Source organism: Pocillopora damicornis, chromosome 5 (assembly GCF_964200805.1).
Source record: "Pocillopora damicornis chromosome 5, jaPocDami1.2, whole genome shotgun sequence".
Lineage (NCBI taxonomy): Eukaryota > Metazoa > Cnidaria > Anthozoa > Scleractinia > Pocilloporidae > Pocillopora > Pocillopora damicornis.
Window position 1 is genome coordinate 18,769,169 of NC_142674.1, and position 23,115 is coordinate 18,792,283.

General features: G+C 37.3%; 2 protein-coding genes across 8 annotated transcripts in view; one reads left to right on the top strand and one right to left on the bottom strand.

The window, feature by feature from the left end:
- The window catches only part of LOC113664492 (SRSF protein kinase 3), a 75,063-nt gene extending 54,951 nt beyond the window's left edge, over positions 1–20,112 (bottom strand). The window contains exons 1-17 of one of the 7 annotated variants that reach the window (XM_027180096.2): positions 19,727–20,112; positions 17,590–17,674; positions 17,405–17,496; positions 15,403–15,511; positions 14,251–14,338; positions 13,244–13,331; positions 12,250–12,356; positions 11,459–11,618; positions 10,907–10,935; positions 9,747–10,119; positions 8,656–8,727; positions 7,048–7,166; positions 6,363–6,470; positions 3,474–3,543; positions 2,537–2,629; positions 1,670–1,703; positions 164–1,301 (exon numbers count right to left, since the gene is read on the bottom strand). In XM_027180096.2, coding sequence (XP_027035897.2) covers positions 1,148–1,301; positions 1,670–1,703; positions 2,537–2,629; positions 3,474–3,543; positions 6,363–6,470; positions 7,048–7,166; positions 8,656–8,727; positions 9,747–10,119; positions 10,907–10,935; positions 11,459–11,618; positions 12,250–12,356; positions 13,244–13,331; positions 14,251–14,338; positions 15,403–15,511; positions 17,405–17,496; positions 17,590–17,624 — 1,731 coding nt within the window. In that variant the 5' untranslated portion in view covers positions 17,625–17,674; positions 19,727–20,112 and the 3' untranslated portion in view covers positions 164–1,147. Of the gene's footprint in view, positions 1–163; positions 1,302–1,669; positions 1,704–2,536; positions 2,630–3,473; positions 3,544–6,362; positions 6,471–7,047; positions 7,167–8,655; positions 8,728–9,746; positions 10,120–10,906; positions 10,936–11,458; positions 11,619–12,249; positions 12,357–13,243; positions 13,332–14,250; positions 14,339–15,402; positions 15,512–17,404; positions 17,675–17,753; positions 18,015–19,726 lie in introns of those variants that run through there. The other 6 variants (XM_027180094.2, XM_089207158.1, XM_089207157.1 and 3 more) reach the window with 6 other exon arrangements.
- Positions 20,113–21,950: 1,838 nt separating this feature from the next.
- LOC149045789 (histamine H2 receptor-like) lies at positions 21,951–23,115 on the top strand. The gene has a single exon (XM_089206573.1). The coding sequence runs from the start codon at positions 22,093–22,095 to the stop codon at positions 23,065–23,067; it is 975 nt and encodes a 324-aa protein (XP_089062699.1). The 5' UTR covers positions 21,951–22,092; the 3' UTR covers positions 23,068–23,115.

The following is a 23,115-nucleotide window of genomic DNA, read 5'->3' on the forward strand; positions in this document are numbered from 1 at the left end:
TGTGGGTTATTCATGGGTTTAAATAGCACTTTAATTTACACTTCAGAGTTAATTCTCTGTTTCACCATTTGTAGTTATTTTTGTTTGTTTGTTTATAAATCTTCATCATGGAAGAACACCTCGGTGAATTGCGCTTACAAAGAAAAACACTTCACGACTAAACTTGACTCATGGCAAAAAAAATCATTTGAAACATTAAATACACCTTAGGACAAATGTACATTACTTCGATTTAACTCGTAAGTTTAAGCGTTACATAAAACATATCCGCTTCACATCTTTCAAAGACTGCTCACTCTTGTGATTAGTCAAAGGTTTGATTGACTTTTGGCACCTTTTAATGGTTTTCTTTGCCGACACTAAAAGAACTCATGTTGCCAAATGTTGCCACATGCTTATAGTTTTAATTCGAGACTGTTTTTAATTGTAAATAACTGCCCACTATATAAAATCAAAATTTTGGTCTCTTTGTCTTAACGAATTATTGCTGTAAGCAGTAGTGAGATCAATGACTCTGTGTAAGTATAGTTTGTAGTAACCTGAATAAATACTTCGTGTGCTGTTCAAGTTGTACTTCTTCGAATAAGATGTCCTTTTTTCGTGGTTTTCCTACAACACTGAGTCTTTGGAATACTTTATTCCTTGTACAGACCGCTTGAATTTGGACGAAACTGTGACAGTTTTGAGTCTGAGAACTCTCCTAGACGTTTTTAAGAACTTTTTTTTGTTTTGCAGACTTGAAAGACGAAAATGAAGTATGCTAGAAGTATTAAACCAAGGAAAATCCAAAAAAACTGTAAGAGTGTTATGTTCACAGTGTAACGTTCACATCTGTACAAAAATTTCACCTCATCATCTTTCATCGGAAGTGAACTGTTAAGTTCCAAACGAAAATGCAACCTTAGTTAAATCCACCACATCTGACTAGCTGCTTTTTCGTTCTATCTTCGCCACAAAGCGTGGTTTATTTAAGTTAACGGTGCTCGACCAAACATAAATCCATCTTCGGATAAAAGGTTTTTAAAGAAAAACAATATATCCAGATGATATCAGACAACCCTCGGTCATCTTCAGCTGTACAAGATGGCTTAAAAGGATCATGAACGCCAAATTCAGCGAACACAGGTTTGTTTTCCTCTGGGTTCTTCTAAACTTCTTTCAGCCACGGATGTTCGAGGCACTGTGCGGCTGTTGCCCGTTTATCTGTGTTGAAGTCGAGCATTGGAAGCAGAAACGCTGAGAATTCTATGGCGTCCTTTTCAGGCCATTCGTACTTCTCGCGAAGAACATCGTACAGTCCCCTGGAAGAGAAGACAATCACAACTTAGAATCTATAGCTTTGTAGCTTTTCTCAAAAAAAAAAAAAAAGAAAACAAAAACCTCTGGACGACTCCTAGCTCATTCAAGGTTTGAAGCTGATAAGTTTCAAAAGAAACTGTGGTTCTGCTGCCGCACAGTGTTTCCAAAGTACACGTTTCGAGCGTTAGCCCTCCGTCTGAGCGGATGGCGAAGGGCTAACGCTTTAAACGTCAGGTTTAGAGACACTTAACGGTGGCCGATTTACATATCAACCCAGTTGATAGAACAAAATCGTCGTTCAAGGTTTTCCTTGCAAAAATTTACAGCCATGTATGGTTCTCTGATATAATAAGCGAGAAACACTACTCACCAAGGACGTAACTTGGAAATATGTTTGAGTTCTCCTATTATAAACAAAAACAAAAAATAAATTTGACAGACCTCTCTGAAAACTAAAACAAAATTAAAAGGTACGTGCCAATTTTTGAGACAAGTCAAACAAGGACAAGGGGTAAGAATTCAGAGTCATACAGTAACCTTGTCCAAAGTTTTTTTAATGGTAGTCAAATTATGCGAACGGTTGGGGAACGGAGCACTCGCCTAAGATGTGATCATCCAGAAGGGTAAGTAAATGGCGAAAACAGGTGATATGCCGGGGAAAACCGCTAGTTGCCCGCCCTTGTCGAGAACTCAGCTTGTCCGAACTATAAAGGATTGAAATGTAAACAACTAGATTCAAATAGTTAAAACTTAAAATAATTTTGAGGTTAAAAAAACTAATGTGCGGCCCTCCGGGCGTTAAAAAAAACGAGGGTGTTTGGGTCGGGTCGTTCGTTATACGACCCGAACCAAAACGAAGTTAAAAGGAAGTTAAAACGAAGCGCGATAGTAGCAGAGGAGTGAAAAAACGAGGAAGTTTTGGGTCGCGTCGTTCATTATGCGACCCGACTTAAACCCTTCCCGTTTTTTCACTCCTTTATCGCGCTTCCTTTTAACTGATTGCCTGGTGAAGGCTACAATTTATTCAGCAATAGCATGGCAATTTAGACATGCTCAGTTTCCGAGTGATTCAAAATCATGACAATTCAATAGTCACCGAATAACCAGAACGCGTTCGCCGTCTTTCGCAATGAATCCATCTGTATGCTGTTTCACAGCGTGTTCATTGATGTTGCAATTAAAAAAAAAAAAAAAAAAGACATTGAAAAGGATTAAACAGGCTCAAGGTAAAACCTACCTTTCTTGTTGAAAAAATCTCTGGAATATTTCCCGGAGAGAGCTATGTGCCGTGGAACTTTCCCAAGAAGTTCAATAACGTGAGCAAGGTGATCTGTAAAATAGACAAATTAAATAACAAAGATAACATCGATCAATTAACGAATCAGCCATTGATGATAAATTCCTAAAGATATCATTACCATAAGTTTTCCAACAAAAGACCAATTTTCAACTAAGAGTCACAAAGAACTCTTTGTGACCCTTAGTTGAAAAGAGTTTTAGTTGACGATGATCTGTGATTAGTCTAAAATTTGGCGTGGTCTTTCACAACCAATCAGATGCAAAATATAAATCAATCGCGTCTGGTCACCAGCGTTTTTTTCCCGCCGCTTACCGCAATTTGGTTACGTATACTTCGAGTTTTCACAGACTCCTTCTAATTGACGGTCTGGAATTTTCTACTCGACAATCAATCGAAAGAGATCTGTCATTTCTAACATCTTCAAAACATTTCAACGATCCGCGAGAGGAAAATATCCAACTTTCTTAGTTTACCCGAGACTCTGTAAGGCTTCTGTTCTCGACAGGATTGATTCACACCTGCGTATCCGCTCGTTTCGACAGGGCGCAATTAATTTAGACCAACACGCGTGAGTAATTTCTACCATTTCGCGAGAAATTCAGACCAACACGTGCGATTAACTCAGACCAACACACGCGTGTAACGCGGAGCAACACGTACGAGTAGCTCAGACCAACACGTGCGTGTAACTCAGGCCAACACGTGCGAGTAACTCAGACCAACACGTGCAAGTAACTGACCAACACGCAAGACGAAATGGGCCTCTTTGGTGCGTGTCCAATCTACTTCGCGCGCGTTTCTTACGTTCTTGTCTAACAGAATGCCACGCCATTTCAAAAAACAACAAAGGATTAATACACCTCAAACTGTTTACCTTCATCTCTTGAATAATCTTCTCCTGAATGTGGCTCAAATAGGAAGTCTCCTGTAGCTAATTCAAATGCCTAGAGAGGAATGGCAAAAAATTACATTCTTTGGCAAGCTGCACACCGTCAGGGCACCATAGGGAAAATACATAGAATTCCACGAGTCTCTAGGTTTTCCACGACCCGAAAGAACTATAGAATCAAAGAGACCGTGCTTGAACAGAGGCCTGGTTTGCCTTTTTAGGCAAGACACTTCCATCTCACGGTGCCTCTCTCCTTCGACTCACTCGTTAGCCGCTGGTCGGGAGATGAGCCTGCACTCCTACCAAACTGTTTGGGAAACGAGATTAAATAAAGGGGATAACTTGCGGTGGACTAGCGTCTCATGATATTAACTTAGTAGCCATAAAAATCGGGAAAAGTCTGGCTTTAAGGGCAAATGTTCTCAAGTTGGCACATCCTGACATCTACAACTCTCGGTCTTACTGTTCTCGTTAACTGCTTCTACATCCTATATAAAACGCTACCGAACCACACATTGTATATTACCGGATTGCAAAGACCATAAATGCTTAACTAAAACTCAGTTAACTTCCTGACGTCGGAATGTACTCAAAATACGTGGCAAATATCAAACTCCTCCACGTTCGTCATTCCAGTACATCTTTGATCGCAGTTTGTATCTTCACTAATTCGTGCAAAGCAATGAGAGAGTTTAAAACTCATCTTACTTTGCAAGAATAAGTGAAAAAACAAGCAGGGCTCAGTGAGCGTTGATTTCAACATGAGACATGACACATATTTTATTAACCCTTAGACTCCCATGAATGACCAAGACATAATTTCCCTTAAAATATCAATAAAATTTCAAGTAGACAAGCGATGAGAATGAAGGAAAATATGAATGATTTGAAAAAAACAAAAAAAAAAAAAAAAAAAAACCGGTGTAAAATCTCCAAAACAGAATAATTGCATTGCGAATCAAACTATTTATCGACCTATTGGGGCATGAAAATGTTGTAAAACTGAGAGAATTCTGAACGGTATGTACAGACTATTAAAAAGCCTTGTCCGAAAGTTGAATCTTGATATGCCAATACATTCAGTAATAGTACAATTTTCCATGAAGTCTCGCCGGAAGGTAATCCAGAATCGCATTGGTTTTGCTTTACTTCGCAATGTGATTGGTCCAGAAACCCCTGCCACTCTTTCATCCAATCAGATACAGAATTAAAACCAATCATGACATGATCGCTCGCGTTTTCCTGCGCCTTAGACAAATTGATTTACTTGATTTAAGTTTCAACTGCCTCTTTGAGGTATTTTTTCTTTCTCTCGATTGGCCGTTGTTCATACTTTGATTTAGGTTTTACAACACTCAATCGGAAAATGCTCTAACACAAAGGGGTATCAAACTCGCTCTTAACTTAAAACAAGGGTGTTTTTAAAAGCTACAGTGTTGTTATGGTAACCTTCCATACCCGAAGTAGATCACAACACGCTGAAAAATTAATTGTCTATTTGATTCTTCCAAGGAAACAAACTAGAAGTGTGTGGAAGAAAAATGCCTAAAAGAGTCCAAACCACTTTCAGCGGTATCCGCCGCTTTCGCCCCCTATCGAGTTCGCCCCTACCTTATACCGTGTTCGCCCCCACACTTTTCGAGTTCGACCACACCAAGTCGAGTTCGCCCCCAGATTGAGTCATGTCTAAATTTAGTTGCTATCGCACAATTCCTTTCAGCAGCCATTTGCATTGTTTCAAATAAAAGGGGACGGAAATTCCTCGGAGCTTTAGATTAGAAAAGAAACAATTTAAACTTCTAGATTCTCCTCACAGTATCACCCTTTAAAGGTCACAAGGATGAAGAAAATGATCATCAATTCAAGACGCTCTTGGTTGTTAAACAAATTCTCCCCATCATTACTATAGGAAATGTAGAGAGATCAGTGTGGAGAATATGAATACTGATATTAGGGTGTACAGGGTTAGATAGCAATCCATGAAGTCTCATTACCCAAGAAGAGTTCAGTGAGTTCAACACACATGACTGTTCAAGAGTTCATGAAACAACATGGAGGTACCTGTAAACTGTAATTCAAATCGATATAAAAATCAGAATCCCTAGCAAAAACAACACATCAGATAACCCACAAAGAACTAGGCATATCCTGATCTATGTAACATGGAACCACAAGAAGTAACAACTACTCCCCCCTGGATGGGATGCCAATCCAATGCAAGGTTACCCCCAGCATTTCATCACGCTTCCCTGACAGTTTCACAATACCCATTTGTACTCCTGGAAGGAGAGGGACAATACCCATTTCGACTACTGGGTGAAGAGAAGCACTGTGAGAGTAAGGTGTCTTGCCAAGGAACTCAACATATTGACCCAGCTAGATCGGGAAACCAGACTTCTTAACACAGATTCCAGCACACTAACCCCCCTACCCCCTCTAAATGTTATCATATTTTTGATTGGCAACCATTAACACACAAGCTCAGATTCACAAACTTTTCTAATATTTCCCTACATTTGTCTTCACAGGAGACTGTTTCACCCTACCCTGACACCCTAGCAAATTGAAATAAAAATCAGAATCTCTGGCAAAACTACAAATCAAGTAGCCTACAAGGCACTGGGCATATCCCAACATCTGTAACATGGAACCACAAGGAGTAAAACTAATCCCCCCTGAATGGGATGCCAGTTCAGCGCAGACTCATCATATTAACCACATGGCCTGTGAAAATTCCCTCTCAATATTTAGCATTGTACATAATGCAACGCTTAAAGAAACTCATATAAAGCAACCCTAGAACAGGGAGGCACACATGTAACTGATGGTGTCTCCCTTTGAAGCCCCTTTAGGTATGTTACTTCTTTCTCTCACCATACAAGCTGTGCTCCACATATCAGCCGCTGGGCCATACCCAGCTCCGATTAAAACTTCAAGGCTACGGTATTGTCTTGTTTGGATCTCTTCTGTAAAGTGATGATGCTAAAAGAGAGAGAAACCATATGTGACTGTCGGGAATTGGCTAACATTGGCCAACATTGACCAAGGATCTCACAACTACTTGTTTTTCTTAGTTAATAATTCCACCTTTCAAAAACACCAGTACCCCCTTGTAATTCTTCCTTTCAAAAACACCAGTACCCCCTGCATTCTTCTTTTTGGGCCACGACCAGTAAAATTCACCTCCTGTCATACCACTCATTACCAACTAAATTCAGCAGGAATTCTTGAAAATTTAAGATGTAAAAGGATTGTTTCCCTAGTTTAAGAAATTTCTTTTAACTGTCATGCTTAAAATTTGGGAGAATAATGTACCCTACTACTCCTCTGCAATGTTGGAAGAGATCCTTGATACAATTAATAAAAGCTGAAGCTGTGCTACGCCTTGCCTGGTAGAAAAGGGAAGGGAGGAGAGTTAGTTATCCTCACAAAAAAAAGATTTTTGTAATCAATAAGGCACATATTTTAATACAAGCCTCCAGATACAACATTGAAAGTGTCCTTCCTAATTTTAACCAGGGTTGTTGTAATATTAAGTACAAGTAGTGCCTATACTTACAATCCAACATGCATTCCCCAGATCAGCTATTTTTACTCTTATAGAATCTTCATCTTCTTCTGGTTCTGTGACAATTTCTTCTGGACAAATTTCACCAACACAACTCTCCTCAGGTGCAGCTGAAAAAAATACACCACAGGGAGTATGTAGTAATCTCCTATCACAAAAGCAGATTTCGTTCTTAACCATTTACACCAATATCAGTCTGCATATTCTCTATACTGTTCTCTAGGTATTTACTAAGGCACAGACAAGGAGAATTTGTTAAAGAATCAATAGCTTCTTTAGTTGGTGATAATCTCTCCATACTCCTGACCTTAATGTGTAATTCAGTGGTGACGTTGCAGGGCGTGAAATTGCACCTAATACAGGCGTCAACGTGACTAAATTTTTAACTTTGGTGACCAAATCCTGAAAATTGCTCGCCAAATTGGCGACTAGAATGTTTCATCTCAACCTTACCATGATATATAGTCAATTAAAAAGATTTGCAAAGATAAATCCGTGGCAAACTTCCTCGTTAACGCAGCACATGCATCTCGATCGATAACTAGACGCCATTTGAATTTAGGTGAGCTTGAACGTTGTGTATCATCCATCCTAGTGTCCACTTTGTAGCACGTTAAAAATCTTATCCCTAACTTAATTAAGGAGGGTCTATCTAGAACGCTGACAGCGTAAAAAAAGGTTTTGTTTGTCTTTGAAAATGGCGACCAAATTTTTTGAATTGGCTACCACTTTGAAGAATTTAGGAGCCAAGTGGCTATCAGAAAAAAAGTTAATTTTACGCCCTGTGTTGTGAGGAAAAATTAGAAGCTAATCACCCACATGGTTAAAGGGTTTGAACTTAAAGCTCAGCCTCTTTAAGTTGCCATTCAACAACCAAATGATTGCCAGAAATTAAATGTAAGTCATTGAAGAATGGAAATAGACATTTTGTGTAACATCACATGAGCTGCCATGCCCTTAACCCTTTAACCCCTAAGAGTTACTAACATCTACTTTCTCCTTACAAAATCAAACCCAAATCACATATTAAGATCATGAGAATAAAGGAAATGGTCACCAACAAGAGAAGCTGTGGATTATAAAACAAATTCTCCTCATCAGCACCTTAGGGATTGTATAGAGAACAGTATGGAGAATATGCATACTGATGTTAGGGTGGAAAGGGTTGACCAAACTGCTTATGTAACCAAAAAGTGTGGCTAGCAACTATTCTTGGAAGTTCATGTAACACTCGAAGCATAATTTTTCACTGGAGAAAATGATGGAGAATTGGCGGAATTGTTTGCAAGTAAATATCTTAAATTAACAGGGTTTTTGATAGGTTTTGAAGTAGCAACAAAACCTTCGAAGTGGGCAGCTAATGGAAGTTTGATCTTCACTCTAAAGTTATGAATTTCAGAGGAAATAGGTGGCAAATTTTCCTGTTGTCAGCTCTTAGTGAAAACCTTGAATTGACCTTAAAAGTACAAACACAGATCACCATATCAGCATTTTTAACTCAAAATTTCCTTTTCTTTTTCATCTTGCCATCAGGACCAAAATGGTCTCAACATCCAGCCCTGTTGATGATAAAGTTTAACATAACATCATCTCAAGTACCTTTCTCCTCTGGTAAAGATTCCATATCTACACTTTTGCTATCTTGTGCATCACCATTGCAAAGCAGAGCATCTACAAACAGATAGCAAAGTTAAATTCTGACAGTTAAATTCAGTAGTTATTCCTTCTCCACACTGCTCTCTATGCATTTCTTATGGTACCAATCAAGAGCTTCTTACATTGGCAATAATTGACTTAATTTATACTCAGGACTTTATGGTTTGATTCAGAGGTGACACAGCTGTGAGAAGAAATTGTGTGCTAGTCACCCTTTCTGCAGGAAGTGGGGGAGGGGGGATTAAGGGGTGGGGTTTACAGGGCTAAGTATCTCAGTGGCCCATGATTATAATTCCTTAGAAAAAATTGCTCACAGATGATTTTGCCACACTGATATCCCTAAACAGTAAATTATTGAATATGGCTAATGCTCAGATATTTTGACAAATTCTATCTCCAAATAACGAGGAAGAGGGTAGCTTAAAGGGCGTAAAATTAATTTTTTTTTTTCTGATAGCCACTTGGCTCCTAAAGTTTTCAAAGTGGTAGCCAATTCAAAAAAAGTTGGTCACCATTTTTTAAAACAAACAAAACCTTTTTTAACGCTGTTTGCGCACTAGATAGACCCTCCAATATTAAGTTGGGAAAGAGATAGTTAACGTGCTACGAAGTGGACACTAAGATGGATGATATACAACGTTCAAACTCAATTAAATCCAAGATGGCGTCTAATTATCGATCAATATACATGTGCTGCGTTTTGGAAACAAACCTAACGAGGAAGTTTGCCGTAGATTTATCTTTGCAAATCTTTTTAATTCACAATATCTCTAGGTAAGGTTATGGTGAAGCATTCTAGTCGCCAATTTGGCGACTCATTTTCAGGAGTTGTTCACCGAAGTGAAAAATTTAGTCGCATTAGTGCCTGTATTAGACGCAATTTCACGCCCTGGGCTTATAATTTCAGAATAGAGATTTTTCTCAAACAGTAACTGAGCATGAAATAATATAAGGTAAATCTACATGTCCTCAATAAACCCCTTGACATAAAAAATAAAATAAATGAAAACAACCCATAATTAATTGTTGTGTACCTGGTTCATTCTGTTCCTCTGTCACTGACATATCATCATTGGTGACTATGCACTTTTGTTGAAGAGATTGGCCACTTAGATCTTCCGAATTTTCAACCGATTCACAATCAACAAGATTTTCTACAGTCTCTTCCTGCAACTGATTTGATTCAAGTTCATTATCATTCTGTTCACAATTTGTGGAATTTTCTGTGCAATTTTCCATGCTATTGCTACAACATTTCTCTGTCTCCTTGTCTGAAGCTTCTTCATTTTCTTCCAACATCCCTTGTTCAATTTCATCCTGCTGCTGCTGTTGCTTCTCAATCTGCTTTTTTAACTTTTTCTTCATCTTCTTTTTCTTGTTCTTTGAAATCTTTGTTGAGGTGCATTGCTGCCAAATAAAAAGAGAACATTTGTACCATGAAGACCAGCAACATGTGGACACATCTCTCTCTTCCTTTCTCTTCAAGCACCAATTATTCCCTCACAAAAAACGGGTTTAGATCGAGAGTCAAGACAGGAGAATTGTATGACATAGGAGGATAGGATTATATAACCAACACACCAGCAATAACTTTGGGAACAAAATGAGTTTACTTTGGGACGACTCAAACTCTTAACTATAGAAGTCATTGCCGACGGTTTCTAGAATAAAATTTACAAAAATAATACATTAAGAACTGCACAATTTATTTCAACATTGAAAAAAACAAAGGAATAACATACTACAAAATATGCATAGCATAGGAAACAAGAGAAAAACAATAAAAGTTGACATTTATTTGCTCATTTGGGGGTACAGCAAAACAGCTTAAGAACATAACATTACTCATGATCACTTGTGAACTCAAGTAAACACTTTGGCCTTTTTCATAGCCAGCACCAAAGTCAAACTATTTAAGGATGGACGTGGGGACTAGGCAGGAATTGGTTTACACATATATGATATATAGCTCAGGCTGTCAAAATTACACCAGAAAATTATACATAGCAACTGGAAAACAAACACCCTGCAAGATAAACATCAGGTTTCTGGTTTGAAAATCTCACACACCATGGTATAAATATCACAGAGACCTGCTCAGCTTGCTGTTAGTTTGATATGAGGTGGAAATAACTAAATTGGCATTGTTTAAAAAAACATGTTCTGCTTTAAAATTAAAAAGTTTACTACACACCTGCATCACTGACGGAGGAGCTGTACTGACTGGAAAAGTAGAAAAGAAAAAATAGTTCATCCTGTTTAATAAATAAAGTTGCCATAACATCTGGATTAGTTCTAACGCGTCAGTGCCCCTATTTTTATAACCTAACATCAGCATGTGCATTCTCCATACTGTTCTTTAACCATTTCCTACAGCTCTGACAAAGAGAATTTGGTTTTGGATCAAAAGCTTCCTTATTTGATGATCATTTTCTTTATTCTCATGACCTCAATGTTTGATTCAAGGGTGACAATGTGAGGAAAAATTGGATGCCAGTCACTCTTAGCAGTCATTGGGTCAAGAGATCAAATCTTTCTATTTCTTGTCATAAATTTCTTGTAAAATTGGTAATGAGAATTTTTGGTTAGATCAAACAATACCATATCCCCTGGACTCTTCCTTACTCTTGTCATCTGCATGACAGTGTACAAACATTATAATGAGAAATTAAGTACACATCACTACTGAGAATAAAAAAGGTTCTAAGTTAAATTTCAATCCTAATAATGATCTGTTTGTACTTACTAAGTGCAGGAGAGTACAGCCCTGATGCCCTTGCAGCTGCAGCCTCTGCTGCCAGTTGTTGTATGTATTTCTCACTCACACACAGTAAAATATTCTCTGGTTTAATATCCGTATGAATTATTTTACATTTTGAGTGCAGATAGTCTAGGCCTTGTAACGTCTGTAAAAAACAGAGTTGAAAAAACAGATTGCTGTGTTATTTGAACTTTCAACATCTACACATATGTAACAGTACAAGTTTATTTGGCAGTATTTCACAATTATTCACTAAAGTGGAGGTAAATGGAGACAAATATCCTGCCACTTTCAATGATACTGAGGTGAATAACTGTTTTTAATACCACACAATCTGGGGCATGATCTTTGGGAACAACAAACAGGAGATTTTTTTTTTTTAAAACCCATGCTGGTGACAAAATGACAAACATCCCTCTTCACAACACAGAGATAACAAATAAACAAAAAGGTTCCATATTGCTGCACATCTGTTCAGTAATAGATCACAGATGATGCCAAATTGTGTAACTGAGAGCACAAAAGTAGCACATGAGACACAGCTGAGTGTGTTACTGATGTTTTAAATCCTACAACATTTTTACATCATCTGTGAAAGTGATACATAAATATATGTATAATGATAATCGTCCTCAGACTTCTTCCCCTGATGAAGACTCACTGTATTCAGTTGAAAACATAGCAATCCATATCCCAAAAACAAACAAACAAACAAACAAACAAACAGCAGAATAAGACAAACAATTACACTCCAATACAATGTACTCAAGGCTGACCTGTTTTATGATACTCTTCACTTGCACTAAAGGTATACCCTTATAGCTGGACTTGATTATTAATTTCAACAAGTTATGACCAAGCACTTCAAAGACCATACATATATCTGATGTATCTAAGTCAAAGAATGGATATGTGGAATGTTGTAAAAAAAAAAATCCTTATTTAATCTTTTAAACCCTTAAATCAACACACACATTCTCCATACTGTTCTCTATACATTTCCCAAGGAGCTGACAAGGAGAATTTGTCTAATAATCAAGAGCTTCTTTAGTTTGTGATCACTTCCTTTAATATCATGAAAAAAATGTGTGATTTGGGATGTGATAATGCAAGGAGAAATTAGATGCCAAGGAGTTTTTAGGGGTTAAAACTTTAACTCCCCGACCAGATTTGTTATTCTCCTTACTGTCAACCATACAATTCTTAAAATTTTAGTTAAGAGAATTTAGAATTAGATCCACTTAGTCCTCAAATTGATATTTTCCTTTATTCTCATCACTTATCTGGTTGATATTGTATTGATATTGTGAGGAGAAATTCTGTCTGATTGGATCACTTTTAAAGGTTGCAAAAAAAAAAAAAAAAATTTGCTCACTCAACATCTGATTGTTTATTCTTCCCTTCCTCAACTTGTTACACATTTCCATGCACACTGGTTGTAAGAATTTGGTGTTAGTTCAAGTTTTGCAACTGCTACCTAATAAGTTTGAGTATTCTCATTTCCTGTTTGCTGGATATCGTATGGATATTATAGGAAAAGTTATAAGATCACTTCTGGGAACTAATTAAATTAGGACATGTCAATGACGATGGCCACATTGGCAACTTTCATAGAAAATCCAGTCGCCAATTTTCTTTTTTTCCCTGCTTGCCATGGTTGCCTGAAGGGATAAAAAAATTTGCATTTTTCTAATAATTATAGTCCCCACATTGAAGGTACTAGAAACAGAAAACAGGTTTCTTTGGACAGAGTTCTGTCATAAAGGATACGTGAGCCATTTATTCCTACAATTTTGAAATCATCTGTTAGTTGGACGACATGTTTATATCCAGTGTGAGTCAAATCAGCTGTGTGGACCTAACAAAAAACGAAGAAAGCAAATTAACTGACAGATCTTCTTAAAGCACTCTGGTAAGGAAGCAAATAAAGTCCACAATGATATGTTGTACTATTTCCAATATTCAATTAAAAATTCTACATTGCTATGAAGGTACTTAAAAGACGTGGTAGCTTTCCAGACTGTTCTCTGCAGGATACCAAGCTGTCTTCAACCCTAAATCCTTACTCCACACTAGACTGTTTTTTTAATGTTCCTAATTGGCAACCTGGCTCATGATTATAGCGCTCATCTTTGATCGAAGCAGTATAGCTGGGAAATGTCTTCAGCAGTTCACTTAACAACTTAAGTCTTAGGAGTTGGAAAACCATGGCTTCACACAACCATTAAACTTTGGTCAACAAGTACTGTCTACAGTGAGGCTATTTTTCTCTCTTGCACTATAGGAATCCGACAAAAATGTTGTGTTCCGATCTTTCTTAAGCCTTTTATTTTTATCAAGTTTTATCACACTTTAAGTGGTGATGTTCAAAAGCATAATCCTAAATTTTTTTAGCATCATTACTCTGACCCCACTGATGACAGATGATAAACATTGACAAAACATAGGAGTTCAAGTTGCTTATACCAATAACCACAAAAGGGGAAATTTGATTTTCCACCAACAAGAAGAATCAGACCTTGCACATGAGACCCGGCACAAAAACAAGAAGAGTCAGTACTAAAGGCATAATCCTGGACTTTTTTAGCATAATTACTCAGAACCTACTGATGACAGATGGTGAACATTGACAAAACATGGGAGAGTTCAAGTTGCATATATACCAATAACCACAAGAGGGGGAATTTGATTTCCACTAACAAGAAGAATCAGTTCTCATTATACTAATTCAGCCAGACCATGCACATGAGACCTAGCACAAAAAACAAGTTCCTTACTGTTCTTAAAAGTTTCATTTCATCAATGGCTGTCTCTGTGTAATGCGACGCACTTTTTACAATCTTCAGCGCCACAAACCGCCGGTCTCTGGGAAATAGAAAAACATGATGTAACATGAATAAACAGCATACAATAAACATTAACAAAGAAAACTATCAATTGAAGGGGTAAGGTATAGGTTAAGTCTGTATTTGAGCAAAATGACCCATTCAGCTAGAGCTGAGTGGGTCACTTGGGTAAATTTTACCCCTAGTATTCCATCAAGCTTCCCTGACAATTTGCAGTAGTTTCAATGAAAGCTGGTTAGGGGCAGCCTACTGCTGCCTAGAAGACTTCTTATCCCCATCTCTTTAGCCTGTGAGCGAGCTATCATGTTTGGTTTTTGTGTTACAGCTTTCAGTTTTTCCAAGCACAACCCCCCTTGTGCTCTATTGGCAGCTGCTTGTGAGAGAAGTAAGTAAAACCCCTGAATTTACACATTCCCATTTGTACTTCTGACTGGAGGGAGGCAGTGAGAGAGTCAGGTGTTTTTCATCACAATTGGCAGTACTGTCACAATCTGATTAGCCAATTTGCTACTGTCCAGACAACATTGCTTGCGTCAAGGTGTCATGATCTTAGTCACACACCCAAGAATGGTTTTATTTGACCTCAATATTGCCCTAAAAAACAAATGGACAGTGGTTTAGCGTGGTCTGGTCAACAATATTCATCACCACAGTGGTCAAAATTTGTTGCCTTGCAAGTCCATAAAATAACAACCACGGTGATGACAAATATCATTGTTCACTAGATACAGACCATGCTAAACCACTGTTAATATCTTAATTGCCGAGAACACAATCTGGATTCAAGGAGAGCATGGAAAAAAACTTGAAGCATTTTTGAACAGATTGCTAATATTATATTCTCTAATAAACACACTGATAATCACTAACAGCTTTCGTCTATGCACCACTTAAATTTATTTTTTGTTTTTTGAAAACTCACTTGAGATCCCATGCTAGCCAGAGAGTTGAAAAGTGGCCCTGAACAGATTGCTAATTTCTCCATTAAAATAATATTGTTTTCTCTAACAACCACACTGATAATCACTAACAGGTTTAGTCTGTGTACCACTTAAATTTATTTTTTGTTTTTTAAAAACTCACTTGAGATCCCACGCTAGCCAGACAGTTGAAAAGTGGCCCCACCCAAGCTTTCTGATAATACTATAGCGGTTGTTGAACAGGTCACCCAAGCGCACAGGATGGTAACCTCCTATAAGGTAACGATGCAATAGAAGAGTACAAATTATAATACACAGAGCAAGCTGGTTTACACTTGGTTTTGTTTTGCTTCTTTGTTTTTATCATTATTATTACTATTAATTGGATATCATGAATTTATTAACAGACATACATAAAATTACAATATTACATTGCATTATAATGATAGATTGCATACAGTAGTATATTATATTACACTGTTGCTTTACTGACATAATACCATTACTATGTAACAATAGTACATTCTTGACAGACAAATGCCATTTACTTTAAATATAAAACAGCACTGTTCATTAAATTTCTCACACAAATTTTCTTAAGAGCCAGACTTTCTTGAAACATAAAAAGAGCCAAAAATTAAAAATTGACTGAAGTAATATTATTTCCATTCCAGTCGAACTTCATTGTTTTGTTGAAGTTATTTTTCTTTTAGCTTCAAGCTGATGAAAGTATCATTCTCTTGTGGCAGCAGACAAAAGCTGTTTCATTTGCAAAACTCAATCATAACAAGCTTCAATGCTAATTGTCACTTTTGGGACTTTTGCACAAGTTCAGTAATAACCATTAGTATATACCACACAGATAAAAAGTGCTTTTTGCACACCCTGATGGACTAGTTTGGTGGTGATTAGCAAGTACTATTCCCATCCTCACAGCTGAGGAAACAAAATCGCACATCAGCAATTTAATTTTTTTCCATTTTTTTGATATATTGACAAAAATACATTAATTTTTTTGGTATTGTGTGGTGTGTAATTAAACAATTATTCACTTCCATTTTATTGAATTGTTAATTATTCTTGTGCTGCTTTCTAAAGAAAACAAATTCTTAAACATTGATCCTCGCTGAATTAAAGATGTGTTTTCAGCAACAGCAGATATAATTTGATCACACACAAAAGCGACTTTAAATGTTATGCACACAAAAAAAAACTGAACAGAATATTTGAAAATGACAAAAGACAAATCATCTGGTGAACTTGAGATATTCAGGGCACTCTACTTTTTTTTTCTTTTTTATATCACAATATGTCTAGCAGTTGACAGTGTACCAAAATGCTACATAACTGAAGGAAATTTCAAAGAGTAACTGGCTTTCAAAATACGTTTTCAAAACAAAAACAAGAACTAAAAGCATATATTTTTATTTTAAGACAGTAATCAAAAATACATCCCGAGAAAAAGGATACAGATGAAAATCATCTATTGTGTTTAAAGAATATTTTGTAAGCTTGATGCATACACAATTCTAATTGCCACCTTTTAACCTCAAACAAAGCCATTGTGAAACCTCTGTTGCCGCAGAAACAAAATCCATGCAAATATTTTGGTTTACAGAGCAAGATATACTTCCTTTGAGATTAAATACTCCAACTTGCCTTGAAAATGTATTCTGAAAGTCGATCTTTCATACACCTGTTAACTATGTTGACGATCGATTCAAAAGGCGCAGTTAATTTTGGTACATGTCGATGTACACTTTCACAAAGCCAAAACAAATTCCTTTATTGCTACATTTCGTAAGCAGTTAAATAACTTCTGTGTTGGCTAAAATTGCTAATCAGTTGAACTGCCCTAAGACGATTACTGGCAAACCTTTTAAGAACGAGTCAAGCTGGAAGCAACTTAATGTTCTAGTTTTCAACACATCATAAGATTAATTTACCATTTGACTTGTCATTTGCGAAGTGCTGATAGATTCGTACTCAACATCGATCGCGGCACAAAATAAATTCCCGGCAACGGAAAAATGAATCCTTTTTTCAGCTCACAGTGTTATATTTCAACAAGATGAAGATCCTTAGAATTGAGTAAATCGAGCGCTAACTTATGCAAAACCCTTTCCAATGTGCAATTTGTTACTCGCTCAAGAAGGCAAGCTTACCTTTGCAATAGTCACCAGAATCTTCTTGCTCCTCATCGTCGGAATTCTCGTCTACCTCATAATCGTCGTCGTTAAAACTAGACACACTCCCGCTAGATATAACAGAAAACAAGAATCCTTTAAACTTTGGCCTTTGTAAAAGCAATGAGGCGACACCGCCTTGTATATAGTACAAATTCGCCCACCTTTTCGGCTTGGATTTCGTATCTTCAGGCCTCATGCGTGCTTTCGGCGCCTTGTAACGCTTTTTCTTCGCTTGTATTGCAAGAACTGAAAGATAATAAGGCGAAAAAGGGAGGTTTAAAATCTACTCCTGCTCCGTCCAGAAAGAAATATCAGTCACTTATACCTTTCCGCTGCATTTTTGAATTCATTTCGCCGTTTTTACGATGCCACTGAAAAGTTTGCTTGAAAACTGCGGTTTTTTTTTAGGCGCGCATGTCAGCGCACAAAAAACGCGGGCTCGCATAAAAATTTTATCACAAAATATTCCTACGAGCGCTCCAAAGATATCATTTTAATTTAACATAAGAGCCTTGGAAAGATATTGTTTTCAGAGGCTAAGAGTGCAATTGGTTCGTTAAGAAACTAAGCCAGAGAAATATCGATGCGGATAAACTGTCAAAACGCACAGTCCAGCGGTTCTATATTTCTTGCTACAACGCGAAATATGTACTGCAACTCATGAACATTGAAAAAAAACAAACGAAAAGTTATGTGTTTCTTTTCAATTCTTCGACAGGAAAAGAGTTCATATCAAAATTGAGGGCCTTTTAAGTTTAACGTTTTATATTCTTTGCATGATTGCATCATTAACTCCAATTCCTGAGAAAAAATGTTCAAAATATACTGTTAGTATTTTTGTAACACGCCATGCTGTGAACAACCGGAGCGTTAAATTAATTTCGACTTTGTCCCAAATTGAAAAGCAAAACTCGGGAAACGAAGTAAAGTAAATTTGCACCTCTTCTGAGATGAAGAACTTTTATAACCCAGCGGGCATCCCTTGTTAAATTTATAACAACATAAGATTCCTCTAAAGAAAGCTAAGTCGCAAACAGAGAATATCGTGACTACTTGGACGAAAAATATCAGCTCGCAATCTGCATCAATTATATGTGTTATACAGAAACTAAGCATATAACATGCCTCGGGGTAAATGTATATTTGGAAAAGGAATAAAAGAATCGTGGTAACATTGCAATAACGGTTTGATCGCATGTAGTGACATCCAATTCAGTTGGATAATATTCTTTTCTTTTCGAAATTTTCAAACCCTTAATAAAGATGTACGAACTCAGACTTATATTAATTTGCATGAGACCGCATAAGGAAGGATGCAAACGATATTTAATTCATCAGTATTAATTATTAGACAATTAACGAGTTCGATGTAAGCCTTAGTATTACCAATATCGTTTATTGTCTCTTTTTCATGATCAAAGATTCTTCAAAACCATGGTTGTCGGTTTCAGTCGATAATTAGATTTAACTCGCTACGTGGATCACGCGATCGAACTGGAATGTTTACAACCGATATATAAGAAGTGTTTGGGTATCAATGAGCGAAATGCATCATGTTTTGGATTCGAGAATCTACTGAATCCAGTATTAAATGAATGTGATTAATTGTCCGTGTTCAATTGGCAAGTTTTGAAATAATTAATTGTGACCTCTTCGGCCTGTTGCAAAATGTAAAACCCATTCGACATAAATTGGCTTAAGTTACAGAAATTGCAAAGTTCGCACCTTTGTGCGTTTTATTGATAATTGGCACAATCAAGAGATAACACTGCATGAATTCCCGAGATTGAAAATATCAGTGCAAGATCTAAACTCCGGGTAAAGAAATTAGCGCCGAGTTGCCGCAAGTAAGATTTTGAAGATTTCAGAGCTCGTTCAAACATCTGTGCTTTGACGATAGCGAAGAAGTGATTCCAAAAATTGTTTCTCCGCTACCACTGTTTCCAATAAATGTTTTGAAAAGAAGTATCTATTTTTACACACTGATTGGAAGATGACTTAAAGGCTGCAAAATTCAGATTCCTTAACACTAAGAGGGAAGCATTTTAGTTGAAAGCCTTTCGTTATCGTTGGACTATTTGACAAACTTTCTTGAATTAACAATTTATAGAGATCAGCTGGAATTCTGCATTGGCATCAACAGAAGAGAAGATTCTGAAATATCTAAAATTCCCTTTATCTAAATCAGAATGATTATTTGCCGTTTGGTTCGATCAAGTTGTTTTCGCTCTCGAGCTTCACCGAGTTGCTCGGTAACCAGACAAAATATCTGAAGACATATTGTTGCGATTTGCTCACCTTCCCTTATGGAGGACTCTGCTGCACAATGACACCAGTAACAGTCAAATCGCCCACAAAATAACCTTGTGGGTTCTGTATCTGTCAAGTCTGTTCTTGAAAAGATCAAATTCTCCGAATACCAGATGAATGGATTTCAATTATAAGGCTCCAGTGGTTAAAGCAGGGTGAGTGGCGCACCGCTTCGGATTAAAACGTTATTGAGTTTGTTTTTGTTTGAAAAGCGCTCCGATTGATAACTCAAACAAAGATACTGCCGTGACCCTTCATCGCTCAAATGACGTTGCGACATGCTGATAAAGATTTGACAGCTCAAGTGTATTCAAAATTGCCAATGAATGAAACGCTCTTGAGGTTGCCCTGTAGGCGCTCGGTTAGAACAAATTAGAAGAAAAAAACGTTGACAAAAGGACTTTTCACCGCTTTTTCGTTAGATTCTCGATAGAGCTATCCAACAATTTGGCAAATTTCTATTTCAAAATAATCGAACATGATAGACCATCAAATCTAACTGCTTTGCACCGATACATTTTATCATTTAGGCAAAGGAAAAGAAGGTAAAAGTACTTACATGTAATATGCCCAGTTCCTGAACTTTCGAAAGCATTTCTGTGGTTTCATTTGTGACGTTACTGGTGTTATTTCTGTCAAAAAGCGGAAATAGGTAACATTAGCCAAATCAGAGGTTTCCTTCTAAATCTAACCAAGAAAAATCACATCAACAGTGCATCTTGTATTTCCGATGAAAAAACAAACAAACAAGCAAAGTAAGAGGCAAAAGGAATAATTAAGGGAGTTACGAAAGATTCAACGCAAAATATTTTTCCTCTATTGAAACAACCTCCTTCCGTGAGTTCGCAGTGCACGCTGGAGGAGAGAGTGCATGTAAATAACTCAAAAAGCACGGTGGAGGGAGGTGGGAAGGAGTCGGAGGATTTTGGTAGTATCACAATAAAATTTACCTGAACCCCCTATAACGCTCTGCATAATCTAGTACCCAGATCCTACCGTGTTACTGACTGAAATGTGATTTTTCCCGTGAAAGGTCTGGTTACGAGACTAGGCCCTGCAGTATTCTGATGATCCCGCCCCTCCACCTTCATTGATTTTTTATGGTTTCCCGTCTATAGTAATTATATGCAATTATCAATATTGAAAATATATGCAAGTAATTCGCTCAATACACGCAACAGCGAAATTTGAAAGAAACAACAGAACAGTAAGTTTTGTTTTATTACTGAACGACCACTGGCCTTTTTAAGTGAAATTTTAGCTTTGAATACATGTTTTCGATACTCTACTAATGTGATATGAATAACTAACCTGTCGAAAAAAAACCGTACGGAGGGAGGAGGGGAGGGGAGAGGGCAGAGAGGGGGTGAACGGGATAATTTCCATAATTGACCCTTCAGACTCTGTTAGCAACAACTGATCCCTCATCTGTCCCCCAAGGAAAACGTGTAATTCTCTGGCCCCTCAAAAAAAAAAAAAAAAAAAAAAGTCCCCAGACGTCATCCCTCGGTCGATAAATATAAATAATGACTGTACCCTTAGATTTCAAATTTCTTCAAACGTAAAGTTAGCCAGAACTTAGGAGAAATATTCTCCACCCAAACAGGAGAAACTATTAGGACATAATTTCCTCTTCGGTTGTGTTTTTCCTGTACGCCGTCACCCGAGGTGCGGAATTGTGTAAATTACCAAAGTTTGAATTTTTCATGAAAAACCCGGAAATTGAAGAAATCTATTATTTGTGAACTTTTTTGAAATAACTTTCTGTTGACTTGAGCAAAATGCTTTACGAAAGCGACAACACGGGCGGCTTTAGTTCGACGTTTTAGTAATTATGCAAGATCGATATCGCTAAAGATGGTTCACGCCTGTGACTAGACGCTAGAAAAATTTCAGAACTCTGATCGATCCAAATGACGAGTTTTTTCGTAATTGCCTCCTTTCGCTTAGAAAAGATTAACTTTCAGGTTTTTGTGTTGAACAGTTCTTCTCAATTTCATGGAATTAAGAAAAAAGCTTGAGTTAACATGTTTAACATACACTTGAAAAACAAGCGTAGGGAGAAAACCGTCTATTTTAAAATATATTAGAACATCTTGACCGCTCCTGTTAATTTGTCTGACGTAAGTTCTTCCTTTGTCATTGGTTTATATCCCAAAAACCCTTGCCACTCGGGAAGTTTTGTTGAAGTTCACCACTTTTGGGAGAAAAGGTAGCGTTTTAAGTTGAAAGCGAAATCAGCTAAAAAATTACTGCCCGAAATAAGAAGAAAACTGTCCTGCTAAAGAATCGCAACACGTTCTGTTTGTCTGGAATAGTGCGTGGTTCCTATATTTTATAAGTGAGTTGATATCATGAACGACGTTACTTGCAACGATTCTGCACGGTTTTACCCCATATCCACTGAACTCAAAGATCTTCGTTCGACTTTTATCGCCAACTGTATCTTCAATAATTTTCTTACTCACACTTCCATCATTTTGAATATCGTGACAATCTACGCTATCCACAAAACTTCGGCAATCGCAAAAACTTTGAAAACTCTGCTGCTGAGTCTTGCCATCTCGGATGTTGCTGTTGGTTTGTTTAACCAACCATTATACACTTTTTTTCTGGTCAAGTGGTTACAACTGGACAATATTAACTGTGATATTTACAAAGTGCTAAATATTTCAGCTCATTTATTCTCAACTGCTTCGTTCCTTGGTGTTGTGGCTGTAAGTGTAGACAGGTTCTTAGCTGTTCATCTTCATCTCAGATATCAAGAGCTTGTGACTCAAAAGCGTGTTGTTGTTGTGGTGATCAGCAAATGGTTGTGCAGTGCATTTGTTTCTTCGATAGCATTGTCGGGGTTGCCTGGTGCTCGGAGTATTACAAAGTCAGTCTTTGCAGTTTTCGGTTTCATTGTCACGTTTGTGATGTACACCAGGATATATTTAACTGTCCGACGGCACAAAAATCAGATTCATTCTATGCAAGTACAAGAAGTAGCTCATTCTGATGAAATAAAACACTTCATTGTCCTCATTAAATCCACAGCTAGCATATTTTACGTATATCTCTTGTTGTTGATTTGTTATTTGCCTTTTTTCATTTGCACGGCTGTTATTCGAATCTATGGCTCGAGTATCGCTTTAAAACAATTTTTACTTTACTCGTCGACTCTCATATTTTTTAATTCATCTTTGAATCCTGTAATTTACTTCTGGAAGATGAGACACGTTCGGCACGCTATCGTGAACTTACTTCGAAAGATGTCTAGGACCAGCAATCGGCCATTACGGATAAACTACAATCGATCATCGAGTGTCGTCCATGTTGATAACTGATCCACTCTGTGCGTCTAACATGGACTGTGCACGGTTTGTTTACCACAA

Bases quoted from the DNA above. Each gene is read 5' to 3' on its own strand.
- LOC149045789 (XM_089206573.1), top strand. From the start codon at position 22,093: ATGAACGACGTTACTTGCAACGATTCTGCACGGTTTTACCCCATATCC.